Raw genomic sequence first — 16,918 nt, forward strand, 5'->3', positions numbered from 1 at the left:
TGGCCCCAATGACGATACGCGCCTGGTATTCTTGTATTTGTTTTACTGAGGATAAGGTTAGATATACGTTTAGGGGTTGGCATAGTTTTACTGAGGTTAAGTAAAGGAATAAAGTTAGTTTTAGGCATAGTTTACTGAGGAATACGTTTAGGAATACCTGGGCTGGTGGCGACTGGCGACCGTTCCGAGGTCGCCGGAATTGCCCCGGGGCGACTGTGTTTTGGGGCGAGTGTTTTGGCATGCCAACGAACAGCACAAGCAGCATAGTAAGTACAGTGGCCTACATCTACACGTACAGCGGTGATCCAACCCCTTACAGGCGGTGCACTGCATAGCTACCGTCTGCAGTGGTGTAAAGTAACTAAGTAGCCTACATTTTTACTCAAGTAGGCTACTGTACTGTACTGGCATTTTTTACTTTACTGGAGTTTCCAGTTTGAAGTACTTTTACTTCTACTCCACTACACCTCAGAGGCAAATATTATATACTTTTACTCCACTACAATTATATCAGCTTTAGTTACTTTGTAGATTTGGATTATTATTACAAAACACAAACATTGAACACTCCCACCCTGTATACATTCCTATCTAGATCTGCTATTTTTTTTTTAATTATATATTTTTTAATGTTTATACAATGTATACATTTGAAAACTTATGAAATGGTACATTCTGCTCTGCATAATGAATACTACTTTTGGTACTTTAAGCACATTTTGGATTGATACCTTTTGTACTTTTACTCAAGTACATTTTGAATTCCGGACTTTTACTTCTTCTACTTCTATTTATATATTGCAGTATCGATACTTAACTTAAGTTGGGAAAAAAAGTACTTTTTCCACCATGTAGGCTACTACTGTACAGTCTGTAATGAATGCGAGGAGGGGAAAATCTGGACCGGATGGAACCTTTTGTCAACGTTCTTTCCATTCATGAAATATATCATTGTATATAGCTGGCCGCCACAGATGGGTGGTAAACATACATTTTCAGGCCCGTGTAAGAATTTTTTTTTTTATCTTAAATTAATTAGGCCTAATTGATTTAATACTTAGGCTAATTAGTTAATTAATAAGTTGCAGGGTTAGGTCGGACCGACATTAATTGTAAATAGATCACACAAAGGACAAGGGATAGTTATTTTATTTGTAACAGAGGAAGGGAAACACGTAGTCACATAAATCACAATTTCCCACTCCACCAAATTCATTTTGGACATACTAATCATATCCCCTGAAAGCACTTCACACGTTGCAAAAGGTACAACTCACAATACAAAAGAAAATACACATCTTTTCACGTTGGAGACATTTTTCTTTTTCTTTCGTTTTAAATAGTGGCCTACTGGCTTTAATCTTTCAATGCCCCATACAGACAAGCCCTTGTTTATGTTTGTGGCAAATTAATACCAATTTTGTCAAAAAAAGAAAAAATAACCCCATAACAAATACATAAAATTAGAAGCAACTCCAAAATCTGGGCCGAAAATCAACTATAAGAATAATGTATTTAATGTTGTCTAAAAAATAGAAAAGCAATTTTGACCAGGAATGCACCCGTTCTTATTGTTGAATTCATGAATGAAGTCTGGATAGTGGGAGAGGATAAGGGGAGGGGCTGAAACACAGCATCACAACAGTTGACAGGCATTTAAAACAATACACTGACTACTGTTACTGTAGTAGGCTACAATGCATGTGATGCCGCACTGAGAAGTCAGGAAGAATCTGTCCCGATTAGATTTGAATCATGTTTTAAAATAGATTAAATTAATCTGTATTCCTTATGATTCTTTTATCCATAGTATTTGAGTTCAATTAAGTTCATCCATCATGTTGTGTTACTTATACTGACACACTCAATGTTAAATACGTGTACTGTACCGTCGATTCTTTGTGTTAATTTCATCCATCTTTGTGTGCATGTTTTCTGAAAGCTTACGGATACAAAATGTTATGTATCTGCACGGTGCCACAGTGCAAAGTATGTTTGCAGTGCTGGTTGCATTCTGAACATAATGTCTGCATTCAGAACGGGAGTATAAATGTGCCTATACTTTACAACATGAATACATTGTTTCAGCTCAAACTTTGACATGAGTTTATCCTAAAGTAAACACACCTTTAAACAACCATTGAACTGTATGACATTGCACAGCCACAAGCTAAGGGCTTTTGAGGTGTTAATTACAAGGTTTTTAACCACTCAAAGTTACCATCAAACTACACGTTAGCGAATCAAAATATGTACAAATCTCCATAAACTTAATTTCAGGATAGGCACTTAAATAGAAAACAGTTGAGCCAGCCCTCAAGGTCTTTCATGACATGACAGAGTCACACATCACAAAGACCGCGGCAGTTGTTTCGTTGGAAATAAGCTCAAAACAGGTTGACCAATATAAAAACCACAAACAGATATTAGCCCTAAGAAATCTACTGTGGCCACACACACACACACACAAAGAAAGTACAGTCATTGTGGCAGTAGTTACCCCAGATAGAAGTATCTGCTACATACAGTATATAGCACAAAAATAAATCATGCTCACATTCTAGAGGTCTAGGCGCTCCTGGAATGTTTACCTTGCTAATGTACCATGTGTCAATGGTAACGTGGAGGTTTTCTTATGACAGTGCTGTTCACTACTAGAGAACCTGATGTACTGTAGCATACAGTAAGTCCTCATAAATAACATCCCTAAACGTCCGCACCGCTTAACCTCATCCATCTTTTTGCATCGAGCTATTTTCACAAAGGTTAAGCATGTTTAGATGCCTTCACCGTAAGAAACCCCCCCTTCCAAACAAAAAAAGTCCTTTCTTTGAACAGGTCAAGATAATCTCAAGAAAATGACACTTCAAAACAAACAAAAATACATCAAATAAATAATGAAATATATAGATCTGCTTTGTTCTTCAATAAATAAATAAATCAATAACTTAGTGGTTTGATCACAGGAGAACAGGCAGGAGTGAATGGAGAGTGAAGTGAAGTTTAACTAGTAGCTAGTCGGAAATTTATATTTAGGCAGTGTCCTGTATTATACTCAAAACTACAGTAAGGTCCCCAGTTAGAAATGGACAAAAAATGTGCAAACATCTCTGTGCCATTTGAGTCTGGATTTTCTACAGTATAGTAGGTAGATCAATATGACTAGTATTGTAAATCACAGGGCCTCAAATCAAAATCATGTTATTTTGTACCTATCTGATTAGCAAATTAATCAATATTATCTGTACGGCCCTGAAACCTCACTTATTTGGTACTCAAAGAAGTTCAACATAGATTAAGTATACTTTGTAAGTAATATCTGATTCAGGTTATTTCCCTGCATCTATGAAGAGGAATCACAGAGGCAAGCCGTCTCCATACTTCCTCTTTTTGCTGTTCTTTTGACTGAACTCTCTCTAATCTAAACCATTACATCTCATCCCAGGGGTTTCCTCTTTCAACACTTCCTTCAGGAGGCTTTGAGATGGAACCAACAACACAAGGAGAAATCAGAACGTCAACCATGACCTGTGGTCAGGTTGTTTCCCAGTACCAGTTAACATCACATCACTGAATGTCAATGAGGAATAATCAGTTATTACTTATTACAAGTCGAAGAAACTCATACCATCCATTCCTACTATATAAAATGTTGAAGATAAGTGTGCACCCTGGGACCCAGGGCTAGCAAAACATACTTGTGGCTAGTACCTCTCTTTAGTGGGGAGGCAGTAGCTAGTCTCTCATACAAAGTGGAGAAAAATTCAGTAGTAGCTTTGAAAGAACAAAAATAAAATGGAAGAGCACTTGATTTATGGTACCTTACATGTGCTATCTATTTTGCCTTCCTTTGGGTTTACAGTAATCCACCTTGTACAATGGATTAAATCAAGTGTGCCTCTATTTCATCACATACCTCACTGTTAAAAGAGAGGTATATACAGAGGTATCGTCAAAACTATGTCCTCTGTGAGTCGAAGATACATTCTAACAACCAGACAATTCTTTCAACTTGAAATGCTAAATCGATCCTGCTGTGATCGGATGTTAGTCAGACTCAATTGCGATTTTCACCACATTTTAAAAACATCCCCCTCCCAACAGTAAAAAAAAACGACTTGAGATTTCAAGCTGAAACCACTACTAGCTTTTCAACAGACCTATTTAGTTCCTCTACAGTCTGTGCCTGCGTGGGTCTGCACTGGGCGGGGAGGGGGGCGGGGGCAGGGTGACGGTGGTCGGGGCATCGGCCGGGTGGTCCGTGGGCAGAACCAGACGGGTGCCCCGGATCACCAACTCGTGCTCTCCGAGGGCGAGCTCCGGGTCCAGGGTGTCATCTGGTGAGCCGGCCGGGGAGGAACGTTTGCGAGCGCTCGTTCGGGCGCCGGAAGCGTCGGTGCACACAGTGAGGTCGGCGTACATGGAGCCCGCGTTGGCGTCGTCGAGGATGAGGTCCGAGTCATTGTCGATGAGCTGTTCTTCATTCTGGTGAGAGAACAGGGAGGAAGGAGAGAGAGACAGAGCAGTAAGGCAAGAAGAGAAAGAGTGAGATAAAGAGGAAGGAAGAGAGAATCATAACCAAAAAAATGATGGAGAAAGACTTCATTCTACACAGTAAAATCATCAGTGTTCATTTAATTATGGGCGTACAAATGCATGCTTTGGGGTCACACTCAGAATTTACACTGAGGATTTTACTGTGCACTTCATGCAAGTGCTGTTATTTAGCCTTTTCGTCTTAAATAAATGTATTTAAAAATATATGTAGGTACATAACAAATAGGGCTCATGGGCTCTAGCACCTAATAATTTACAAATTAAGCACCAACTAAATTCCTTCACGAACCCCAAGCTCGGCAGTAAAACCTAATAGCTTCATTATTCATATTTTCTATTCTCTTAACCATTTAAATAACAAATTTAAATTCAATTAAAATTACCTTTTATAATGTGTTATAATGCTCTTCTCTTCCCGTGTTCAGCACTTTGAATTGCCTTGTTGAAACATGCTATACAAATAAACTTTGCCTTGCCTGGAGTGATTCTGGCTCGGTTAATGATGTGAGTGTGAGAGCTTGAGAGAGAGACCAAGCAAGAGAGAGAGAGATAGAGAGAGAGAGAAAGAGAGAGAGATTCTCCATACCTCATAGGCCTGTGGGCTGGTAAGGCATCGCGCCAGCGGTGCACAGCAGGCTGGTAGGGTGCTAGTGAGAGGGGGGCCACTGTGGGTCAACAATGGCTTCACGTAGCTGGAGGGGGGGTTCTGTCAAGGACTTATGCTGTTAGACAACAGGACATTTGTACATGAGGAATGAGTAACCCCAAGGAGTCTCCTGCGTAAACTGCAGCAACTACAGTGATCTGTAACACACATTATTAAAAAAAAACATTTTAACGATACCAAAAAAATATATTTTTAATTGCAACCTGACAACTGAAACCAAACGTAAATCGAAAGCCAAAAACCTAAAAAAAACTCGTGAAAAAAAAAAAACTCGTGAAAATTTCAGAACTACCTGGACATAGGCATGTCTCCAAAATAAGAAGTGTGTAATAAATTGCATAGCTCTACCTACTGATCTGCTGTAAAAACAATCCTGTTGAATACAGTAATTTGAGTAACTAGACAGAATGGCAGCCTTGATAATTTGCTTAATTGTGCCGAGAGAGCCATCTAGTGTTAAAGGCTTACCTGCGTGTAAAATTTCAAATTCATCTGGTCATCCAACAAGACATAAACACCAACCATCTCTTTAGACAAAATGGTCGCTACAAAGCAAAAGGATACTTGTGGTCGAAGTTGTACCAGATCCTGAAGGGCCAGGCACTCTCATGTTTGTTACGATTAAACTGAATTCCATCCACCATGGTCACCTGAACATGGATGGATAGAGGACAACAGTGATGAACACTATCAAGTATTTCTATGTACTGCTGTTCAGTATGTGTCAATCTAGTTGCTGTATGTTTTGTATGTTTATTTTGGGGTGACAGTTTACACTGCACATGTGAAACCAAAAACATGTTGTGGTATCTTTAGGGCATTAATAACCAGGACGAGCAAGTGAGTGTGCATATTTGTACAATTATTTTCTTCCATGTCCACTGGTCACTTACAGAGCTCTGCTGCTCCTGATCAGAGTCCACACCCACCCTGAAGGAGAAGAGAAAGGCATGCAAGTGTGAATTTAAAGTGATTTTCTTTGCAAATGTGCTTGAGAACTCACAGGTGGGTCACAGAGACAGACAGACAGACAGTACTAAACACACAAATTAAGACAAATAAAGGCAAACACAGATGCTGTGTTCACAGTGGCAACAAAGGCTACAAAACGGCCAAACGCAGTCAGCTACGCTGTCGCTGAATTGCTGTTGAAGTGTGGCTCAAGTGAATGAAAAGGGTTGGGTTAAATAGCACAGGGAACTGGTTAACGGAGCATGAATTGTGAGCTGAGAGAAGGTGAGTGGAAGTGGTCAAATAAAAACATCATTGATTGACGATTCACTGCGTCATTTGAGCGCCGAAAAGTTGAAGACAGCGCAACTTTTATTTTGTATCGCGCCACGCAGCGACAACTGTCGGGCATCAGTTTGTAGCTTTGTGTCCCGGGCCCGGCTTTCATTCAAAATGATTCGTAGCCTGTTGCTTTGTCGCTGCTAGCGTGAACACAGCATTACACAAACATGTACAATCAAAGGGTGGCACACATACAGTATATACGGTACATAGTGTCTGTACAGCCTTACGGTATGCTCATTAAGGACAGCATGGGGGTGGTCCCCCCACCGCAGACCCAGACGGTGAAGAAGACGATGAGGAGAGTGGTGGAGAACATCATCTGACGGGCATACGTGGCCGTGTCGCGGATAGACAGGGCAAATGTCATAGCACCGCGCAAGCCTGGAGGGGTTTGAGAAATAAATAGTGTGTTAGTTACATAGTATTAACATACTCTACCATATGTATTTGATAAAGTAATGTTTTATTCACAACAAAAGTTATGGATTGCACTTCAGCTACTTGAGAGGTTTATCTACAGCGATAAGCTTGCTAAGGCAAACTGGGCATTCTGCTATAATAACAGAATCGAGTGTTGAAATCCGAGTCGTTCGAGTGCCGGTACCTGCGAACATCATAACGTGCTGGACGTTAGATCCAATCTTGTGCTTGCGGCCCAGGTTAAGCAGGAAGGACAGAGGATAGATGTTGGCTGCCCTGCCCAGGAACACTGCCAGCTACAGCAGGTCACACCCCAGGTCAAGGAAGCAACACAGTCCAGTTCACTGAGTGATGATGCACAGTTTGCTATTTAAATAACAGACAACATTACACGCCACTAGATGTGGCACTTTTACAACACCTCTGCTCTATAAGGTTCGCTATTTACCCGCCACCTCTGTAAAGCAGAAAAGGCAGTAATCATGTAGTCTGCAACATTGTAACACTATGGCTGTCTTACAAGAATATATTTGGGTAAAATGTACCTTACCCAACGAAAACACATGGCCAATGACCACCGTCAGCTTACAGTGGTAAACAAAACAAAATTTAATTAAAATGTTTAAACATTTCATGACAAATGAAGTGAATAGGATAGGGTTTTCTTTAAGTGCTGTGGCCCAGCATCACCGGCCTGGACAGGATAGAGCAGGGCTACTCAACTTAAGATGGCTCAGGGGCCACTCAGCAAAATACCAAAAGTCCAAGGGGCCGCCATAAAAATGACGGTCCTATTTTGGATTTTTCGATTTTGTAACACACAAGAAAATGTACATTTTGACATCATATTCTTTTCACTGTACCAGTTTATTTTGTGTGTATGTCCAGTGGCATCAGTTCAGCAAAAGCTAAGGTATGGCAAGGTTAGGGTTGCCAACTCCCAGAGATTGAAATAAGGGACACCTATCCTGGGCGCGCGGCAAAGCCGCGCGGCCGGAAAAATGTGGGGGTCAAACCCCCCCAAAAACCCGAAATGCATAGAAAACTATGCATTATACCTGTAACAATTGACGCACCTGTATGTATGTCTGTCTGTTTGTTTTTGAAAAATGTTTTAGCAACCCATATATTTGAACGGAAATGTATATATATATATATTTATTTTTTTTGACCATGAGGGGGCCGCCAAGACGCTGCGTTCGGGCCGCATGCGGCCCGCGGGCCGCGGGTTGAGTAGCGCTGGGATAGAGCGAGAGGCAATATAAGTCACTTTTCCCATGCAATGCAATTGACAGTGTTTACTCATTTTCTGTGATGGACTCAATTCACCAATGTTCGTGTCTGAGCTCTTCACATTTAATATCTCCAATTTTGTTATCTTGAATCACATTTATGTAATTTTGCCAAGCACCATGAATAAGGGCAAAGGGACAGATATCTTTGTAACATCTCCTATCAGGGCGGTGTAACTGTGATGCCTTGTTGGTACAGTAGCTCTCTGAAAACATCCACAACGGCTCCCCGTTTGTTTTGGCGTGAAGTGGGGGGCCAACACCAAAGGATACAAAGGCTCCTAGGATGAACAGGGGATTGAAGACGTGCGACTGGAATGAGAACAGAGTCAAGCCCATGTAGGAGAAGATAAAGTTCTCTGCCAGGAAGTTCAACACCTCAAACAGCTGGAGGAGCGGAAGAGACAACAAAAAGAAAACAAAGACATAAACCTACGTTGTAAAATTACAATGTCATCTGTGTGTTTGAGGTAAAGCATGTGTGTGTGTGTTTATGCTTCCATTTTTGTGAGAACAAAGACAGGTTAAGGTTGACTAGTACAGGGTCCCCACACATTTTTAGCAATGAATTTCCAAAACTTTTCCAAAACTTTTCCAGAATATTTAGCCCAATTTCCAGGCCTATATAACAATCATTCAGCGCAATAATGTGTCTCTTACTCCTATGTAGAATGCCCAAAGATAGGCAGTGTAGCAAAAATAAAGCATAGAATATAGAATAGTACAATTTCATTAAAAATTTCGTGCAAAATTAGGGCATAGCTCACTGGAAGACTCATTATGGCATCCGTATGACTTATTTTATTTAAATAATATATGCCATCACACAGCCCGTTCGGCGAAAAACTACTTATGTTACATATTTCGTGTAATGTTATACATGTTTATGAAAATGTTTTGTATTAACAAAATCAATAGCCAAAAACAATGCATAGCCAAATATTTTTCCAGGACCCTTGATAAATTCCAGGACCTTTGATCAATTCCCAAACTTTTCCAGTACTGGATAATTTTTTTTTCAATTTCAAAATATTTCCAGGAATTTCATGACCGTGGGGACCCTGCTAGTAGTACAAATGTGTGCGCGTGTCACCTGTTTAGTCCTGTCCTGGGACTCAGGTGAGAGATTATTGTAGGTGTAGTGAGCTTGAGTGATGCCACAGAACAGCACGGCCACCACACCTGGCAGAGGAACACAAGATAAGACATTGATTATATAATATATACAGTACAGTATATCGAAACTGATATTTAGAACCAATAATCAACTTAATCTTGCTCATGTAGGTTAATGGAATAATCAATAAGCAGGGTTTTTTGGAGATTTGCTTTTATTACTTATGTGAATCAACATGATTCTTTTTTTTTTTTGAATAGTTAACTAAATAGTTTAGTCTGGTTAACCACTTAACCCTGTACTACACCTTGTTGTACAATAGTGGCGCACAAAAATAGTGAAGCTCACAACATGTTGCATTGCAATGCGTTGATCTGCAATTTTAAATTTTTTAATAATCATAATCGAGGTAAAAGTAATCATGATATTGATTTGAAGTCGTATCGCCCAGTCCTACTGTGTGTGAGTGAGTGATTGAATGAGTCTATGAACGAGTGTGTGCGTGTGTGTGTACAGTAAGTGTGTGTGTGCGAGTGTGTGTGTTTACTCTTTACCAGTGAATCCACAAGCCTCAGCTAGTAAAAATGTGCTCCAGGACATGAGGAAGAACAGAGCGGTCTCCAGCAAGGGGAAGTCCCGGAGTTTGGTGAACTTGGTGACGTGACAAAACAGGTAGTCAAGGAGAAGCACAGTCCAGCTGTTGTGATACCGGTTTGACATCACGGAAGTATGTCTTCTTTTAATGCAGCACAATGCCGACATTTATGAATTACGTCAGTGGAACCACATGTCTAAAAGCCCTACAGGACTGTGGGACAGTGCCACTTGACAATAATGTTACACAGTAAGCTGTAAAGGATATGAAAGATGTCATGACTCCCGTGGCCACTCCTAGAGCAAAGGACCCACTGAAGACACCCAGGAAGACACCAAAGCACTTCAGCAGGGCTATGCCCTCAAAGCTGTGGTCCCCCGTGGGCTGGTATGCCACAATGGAGCTGGAAGGGACAAGCGTTGTGGGACACAGACAAGAGAGGCGGACACACAGACAGGTAAGCACACAAACAAAAGACAAATACACACAAACACACATACAAAATTTAAACATGCAATTAGAACGAGTCTAGGACGGAAATGTCCAAATAATAGATGAAGGCATACATGTGGGAATGATGCAGTCAGGCATCAAATCCAGTGTGTAAGAGCCCAACTCAACTCCACTGTCATATTAGTAGCACGTCACTAAAACTGGTCTCAAGGAGCAGGAGTTGTGGTGTATGGCCTGGAGTTGGGTTTTACGCTGACCCATAAAAAGGAAAGAAGGTAGGGTCTTGCATTCCAACTGGATTTTGTGTTTCATATCAACACCACACACGGTTGATTCTGCCTTTACCCTACAGCACAGTAAATCCTACTCAATACCATCATTAAAGGAGCACTAAGCTCTGCTCACAAGGTCTGAATATTGAATATTTGTTCAATGTCATGATTTCAGCAGGTCTGCTGAAATCATATGACATTGAATTCTGCAACCGGGAGGGTTTACCAGGCTAAGGGTGACACACGCCATGAAGAGAAATTCCTCATTCTAAGCCTTTGAAAATGTTGTAGTATAGTAATGTGAGTGTATATTATTTAAAAGATATTTCAGGAAATTTATATTCATTTTCTTTGGTCTAAAATTAAATTACTTAGTGCTCCTTTACAGAAGATGACAAACAGTCGACTTAGGATCTGTAAGGAACAAACTGGACAATATCCAGTTTGTCATACTGTGCCCTAATCAAGAGGTTAAAGGAGCTACACCATGAATTTAAAAAAAATATTTGATATTTAATATCATATGGTGTATGTCCCTCAAACCTTTTTCAAAAGGTTTGAGCCTAAATCATCACTCAGATATACTCATCCCAAGTCAATTGTCTCTGGCTTATACAGCACTTTCAGCTGCAATACCAAAACGTCCTATTGTGCAGGGGGGGGCTACTGAGCAATTCTGTCTGTTAATAAAGAAAAATATTTAAGAAAATTATTTAAAAAAAAAAAAAAAATGGAAAAATTCTGCATAAAAAGAAGCATCTAAGAAAAATACAAAATCGAAAAAAAAACACTTTGAACATTTTTGAACAATTCCACCAAGTGTTTGAGGTGCCTGTTTCACCCACTTCCGGGGGGCGGAGCCAAAATCCAAGCCCGAAGTATTTGTTCGTAGACCCCCACTTAGGGGGGGGTAGAAAAAGTTTCGGAGCGATTCGGGCACTTTTCATTTAACATTGGGTTTGCCATCATTAATGTTTGTGACATCATAAACATTTCCATTCTGAGATCGCCTGTTCAGACACGCCCATTCTGGAAATCCATGAAATGAGAAGGAATGACTGAATTAAAAAAAAAACATTTTTTTGGGTACAAGAGACACTGGGGACCCCAAAAAATACAAAAAACCAAGAAAAATTTGATTTTCATGGTGTAGACCCTTTAAGTCTACCACATTAGTCACCTGAGAGTGGATAGCACGGCATGCAAAATAATAGGTAAGAGCTGGGCCATATAATTATACCACAATATAGTGTTAATACACATCATGTCTCAGTGGTCACATTTTCTCTCAATTTACACGATTACATAAGTCAATGTATTATTATCTTTATTATTCTATTTTTAATTTGTGTCTTCATGTACTGAAATCACTGACAAGTTAAAGGAGAGACAACAGAGAGATAAAGAGAGGATTCTAGTGAATTATTTTGTCTTACATTGCTGAAAGATACAATGCTGTATTTTGAGCTTGTTCAGATTGTTTACTAAAATACATTCTATATATTGCCCAGCCCTACCTACGGGACACCATAATGTTGAGTGGTAGGAGGAGGGAAAGGGGTGGTTATCGTCTGATGGACAGAGGGTAAAACTGCATGCACAGTCAAGTACTACCTCAAACTGTGCCGCTACAACCGCACACACTAGGGATGCACCGGAATGCCAATCATTGGCTACTAGTACTGATTAAGAGCTACTGGTAAATTCTTGGACACGTGGCTGTCTTTAAAGCCAGTAACAATACATATGTTAAATCAATTTCATTTTAGATTCATGGTGAAGCCCATTGCCTAGACTACCAAAAATTCCGGTGCATCTCTAATACACACCAACCACCCACCGAGGGGTTAGTGTCTCGTTCCCTCCCAACAATTCCTCCTCGCCCTGGGACCAAGCCGGGCCATTGTCCCCCGGAGCGGACACGGCCCCGGCCCTCCCCCTGCCCTGCTTCTCTAGGCGTAGGAGAGCACTGATGATGAATGATATGGATGGATGGATGAAGAGACATTCAGCGAAGGCAGGCAATGAGATAAGAGGGATGGAGGTTAGTAAGATTAGTAACCGTTGGATGTTATTCAGCTGGCAAATGCGATGATATGAAACAGCTTGATGGAGTGTGTTGTATTTGTGTGTGTGTGTGTGTGTATGGTGAATACTTACGAGGAGAGGACAATGGCCACAGCGTCATTAAGGACACTTTCTCCAAACAGCAGAGCATACAGGTCCACGTCTACCTTGAGCTCATTGAAGATGGCCAGCACCGTCACTGAGAAGGAGAGAAAGATCAGTCAGTAGCATGTGACGTAGCGGGTCACATGACTTTACATATGTTGAACGACACAAACGTATACAATAAGAAAAGTATTTTCTTTTCGTTGCAGGAAAGTCAGACTTAGTTTACGTAGAATTATATGGGTGCTTTATCGTGTACTGCACACATCATTCTAGGGTTCACGGCATGCCCGGTGGGAACTAAACTCCCTCAACTGGAAAGCATGAGCTTTCCTCAGAAATTATGTGAATGCATGATAAAACCATGTAGCTTCCTCTGGGTTCTTATCCACATACCTGGATCTGTCGCAGACACAATGGCCCCAAAGAAGAGGCAGTCTGTGAAGAAAAAGTCTCCCCCCAGCTGGCCCACTGCTTTCATGAATGCCACAAAGCCATACATGGTCAGCCTGGGAGGAAGATAAGACACAGATTGAGTGTAAAGCATTGATTCTCAACCTTTTAAATGTCAAGGTGCCCCAGTTTGGTATGCATTTGGCCTCGGACACACATTTGATAAGACTTTTATCTCTGTGGCCGCCAAAAATACACTGTAAAAGTGTTCATTTAACTCAGAGTATAATAATCGGTTCTGTAGGTTGTGTTGTCTGTTTCCTTTGTTAAGTGTGGGCCTGTAAAGCCCTTTTTGAGACTGTAACAGTGACTAAGGTCTACAAAATTACATTTATTTGAGCTGAGTTTAGTTAAATGGATTACCCAATAACAAAGGAGGATATGATGGTTCCCATGAAAGCATAGGCCAGGATGGAACCAATGTTCCTGAAGAAGTGCCTCTAACAGAGACAAAGATAGAAAGAAAGACAGAAAGGGGTTATTATAATCAAACTACTGTTATTACTAGTCTGCTACACACTTAGCATATGTCCTTTGTAAATCACATTATAATCATAACATTTGTAACTAGATTACTTTTTATGCATACTTTAATTAATTCATTCATTTCAGTTCGTAGTTTGTAGATGTTTTTAGTCCTATCTTGGACATTGTTTTAGCCTCAAAGAGACAGTTCACCAACGTACCCGTTTCAAACCGTAGCCAGCATGAAAAATGATGGGGGGCAGCAAAATGTTGAAAAACACTTCTGGGTCAAAGGTCACCTACAGAAAGAACTGAAGTTTCAGACACAAAATGGTATGTTCTATATACAGTATGCATCTGTATTTCCATTGAAAAACAGTACAGCATACTATATGACCTTGTAACTGATAACATTTGCCACCCTTTGCTAATCTCCCTTAAAGTGTGTGTGTGTTTGTTTGTGTAAGTGGTTTCACAACTACTGATTTTACTAGTTGGTAGTTGCCACGTTTTTCATGAGTCGTCTTTTAACTTTTATGTAATAAATAATAATGTAAACATTCAAAGGACAAATTAACAACAAGCATTTGTCATCAGTATGTAGTACTGATATAAACATATATATAAAAACAGTGTCAATTGTTATAGCAGTCAACTAGTTGGTGAAATCCCTACGTGTGTGTATCTAACTATCTACAGTATGTTTCCAAGGCGGTGTGGGAGAGTAATTAACGTATTAAACCCTAGATGTGTTTTATGTAAATAGCGAAAATACAACAAGACAAGACTGGACGCGTTGTGAGCTTGTACATCGGCTATTGTTGCTGAAAGAATATTCGCCTATTTTCCCCAAATGTTTGTCTATATTCGGCAAATGTTTGTCTATTTCCACCTATTATGACATGCCAAGAATAGGGTCCATGTAGTTAAGTTGTAAACATTTGGCCTGTCCATTCACTCATTCATCCACTCTTCTTGCCTTTCTCAGCATCTCATCATCCTGTACTTCGTGGCCTTTGGCCCGGCTGACCTCCCCCCTCAGAGTGTACTCATAGAACCTCCCACTGACGTTGACCAGCAGCGTGGGCGGGCTGGCATTGACTGCACAGCTTGGGATCACGTTACTCATGTTCTGGGGCACGTGGACCGCGTACCTCAGAATCACACCCACCAGCAGACCTTACAGGAAGGGAGACAACCCAGTTATTCTTGCCCCAAGGTGTGAATCAATAAAGCCCATTATCATATTCATATCTAAATGCTTTTCCTCTTTAATAATGTAACGGGCTGTCAACACTAAGCTCTGTAACTACATTGTTTTAAAAAATTGTTCTAAATGAAGTGGATGGGAGAGTCCACTTCATACACTCTAACTTGTATAGTTATAGTGCTTGGTGTGGGGGTTTGACAGAGATTATATATACATTTGTCAGCCAATATCCTTCAGCCAATATAGTTTCGATGATCTAGTACTGTCAAACTGCAAGGCAAGGGGCCATGCAGTAACATGTACGTTAATTTTACTAATCCAGTAACAGTTATTATCTATCATAAACGTGAATTGCAACGTGCTTAGGTAACATATATGTACATGTTTTCACTCTCAGAGAGTTATTATTAGCTGCTTGAGATCCGTCCAGTCATGTACACTCGTTCATTACTAGCTGTAGAATACAACTCTTGTAGACGTATTTATGATTCTGACGTTTTCAATCTACGAGAGTTGTAGGGTTCACGCCCCATGGAGACAGGGACTTTCTGCACTATACCCCGTAGACACTCCCAACATGTACAAATTGAAAATAAAGGTCCCCAAATGTTAACTGTCTCTACGCGGTAGTAGTTTAATGTAATAATCCATATCTTTCAAAAAAATAAGTGTTTTAATGCCGTCTGTGGCCGAACGCCATTTTTTCACCCTCGTTTACTTCCTGTTTACATTTAATGTAATTCCGGGTTTCACCGGATGCGCCCCGTCACTACCTGTCACTACCGCCCATTGGGAACTTCCGACAGAATCGGCCACAGACGGCATTAAAACACTTCTTTATTGAAAGATATGGATTATTACATTAAACTACTACCACGTAGAGACAGTTAACATTTGGGGCTTGGGGGTAAGCACCTTTATTTTCAATTTGTACATGTTTGGAGTGTCTACGGGGCATAGTGCAGAAAGTCCCTGTCTCCATGGGGCGTGAACCCTACAACTCTCGTAGATTGAAAACGTCAGAATCATAAATGCGTCTACGAGAGTTGTATTCTACAGCTAGTTCATTACCATAGAACATGGCCAGTCCCGTTTCGTGCAGAAACCTGAACCTGCGGTGTTTGAACAGCCATATGGTCAGGATGGTGAGCGTCAGGAGCATGATGAAGATGAGCAGGTTGGCACTGTCCTGCCGGTGGCTCTCCTCGGCCATTCTCTCTGTGGCAGCGTTGTCCATGACAGGACTGTCGCTGTCACTGTCGCCGCCGCTGTAGCCGACCAGCAGGGATGTAAACAAACAAAGCAACACCGACTTCCACGGCTTCCTCACGCCGTCGACGTGTGCTTTTGAGAATCCCATCGCGGCTTTTCTTTCTCACCGACCGCTTAATTCTGTTCAGGAATCAGTAGACTAAACGGCTGAGATTAAACAACAGATACCATCTTTGAAGTTACATCTATCGTCACTTGCTGTCCTCCATGTTGCTTTCTTTCTCCCCTGTTTGCTCACGTGACGAATGTTTCTTCCTCTTCCTTAAATTAAACGCCCGTTTTGTCGTTGGTGTGTTGCTGCCTCCTCAAGGCAAGATAAGGCAAGGCATGTTTATTAAGGCATAGCCTACAGCAGGGGTCTTCAACAGGGGGTCCGGGACCCATAGGGGGGGGGTCCTCAGAGTTACTACAGGGGGGCTGCCAAATCTTTGTGTGATATGAACTTTTTTTTTTACATTAACCACTTGAACCCTTTTAATATGAGCCCTATTCTATGCTTGAAACCTAGCACCCTATTCTGAGAACTTAAGTCAAAAATATCAGATCTACAAGCTTCGCAATGCTTCGCAGCGCGAGGCGTTGTGAGCTTGTAGATCAGCTATTTAGAGGTATAGGTGTAGAGGGAAAAAGAGCAGACCAAGTAAAAAAAAAGTTTAAGGGTCCTTGGCCTGAAAACA

At 40.9% G+C, this 16,918-nt stretch overlaps 1 protein-coding gene across 2 annotated transcripts; it reads right to left on the reverse strand.

Annotated features, from left to right (window-relative positions):
• Positions 1 to 1,133: 1,133 nt before the first annotated feature.
• Positions 1,134 to 16,460, reverse strand: LOC308091115 (sodium/hydrogen exchanger 6-like). 2 transcript variants are annotated; one of them, XM_080436470.1, is made up of 17 exons: positions 16,041 to 16,460; positions 14,739 to 14,938; positions 13,981 to 14,058; positions 13,658 to 13,734; positions 13,238 to 13,350; positions 12,830 to 12,935; positions 12,510 to 12,638; positions 10,212 to 10,347; positions 9,904 to 10,009; positions 9,326 to 9,414; positions 8,506 to 8,619; positions 7,125 to 7,236; positions 6,748 to 6,901; positions 6,118 to 6,154; positions 5,789 to 5,874; positions 5,144 to 5,249; positions 1,134 to 4,485 (listed from the first exon to the last, which is right to left on the reverse strand). In XM_080436470.1, the coding sequence occupies exons 1-17, from the start codon at positions 16,327 to 16,329 to the stop codon at positions 4,174 to 4,176; spliced, it is 2,244 nt and encodes a 747-aa protein (XP_080292596.1). In that variant the 5' UTR covers positions 16,330 to 16,460; the 3' UTR covers positions 1,134 to 4,173. The 2 variants fall into 2 exon arrangements, with proteins under 2 accessions (XP_080292596.1, XP_080292597.1); XM_080436471.1 differs by lacking the exon at positions 12,510 to 12,638.
• Between the last annotated feature and the right edge of the window lie 458 nt (positions 16,461 to 16,918).

Source organism: Gymnoscopelus braueri, assembly GCF_963280865.1.
Source record: "Gymnoscopelus braueri genome assembly, chromosome: 8".
NCBI lineage: Eukaryota > Metazoa > Chordata > Actinopteri > Myctophiformes > Myctophidae > Gymnoscopelus > Gymnoscopelus braueri.

What these genes read in the sequence shown, in the direction of transcription:
- LOC308091115 (XM_080436470.1), bottom strand. Translation starts at nt 16,329, where the DNA reads ATGGGATTCTCAAAAGCACACGTCGACGGCGTGAGGAAGCCGTGGAAG. An exon ending in ATGATGAGATGCTGAGAAAG is followed by an intron (nt 14,059 to 14,738) that starts GCAAGAAGAGTG and finishes TTCTTTCTGTAG; the next exon opens with GTGACCTTTGACCCAGAAGT. An exon ending in CCCAGGACAGGACTAAACAG is followed by an intron (nt 8,620 to 9,325) that starts GTGACACGCGCA and finishes CCGCTCCTCCAG; the next exon opens with CTGTTTGAGGTGTTGAACTT.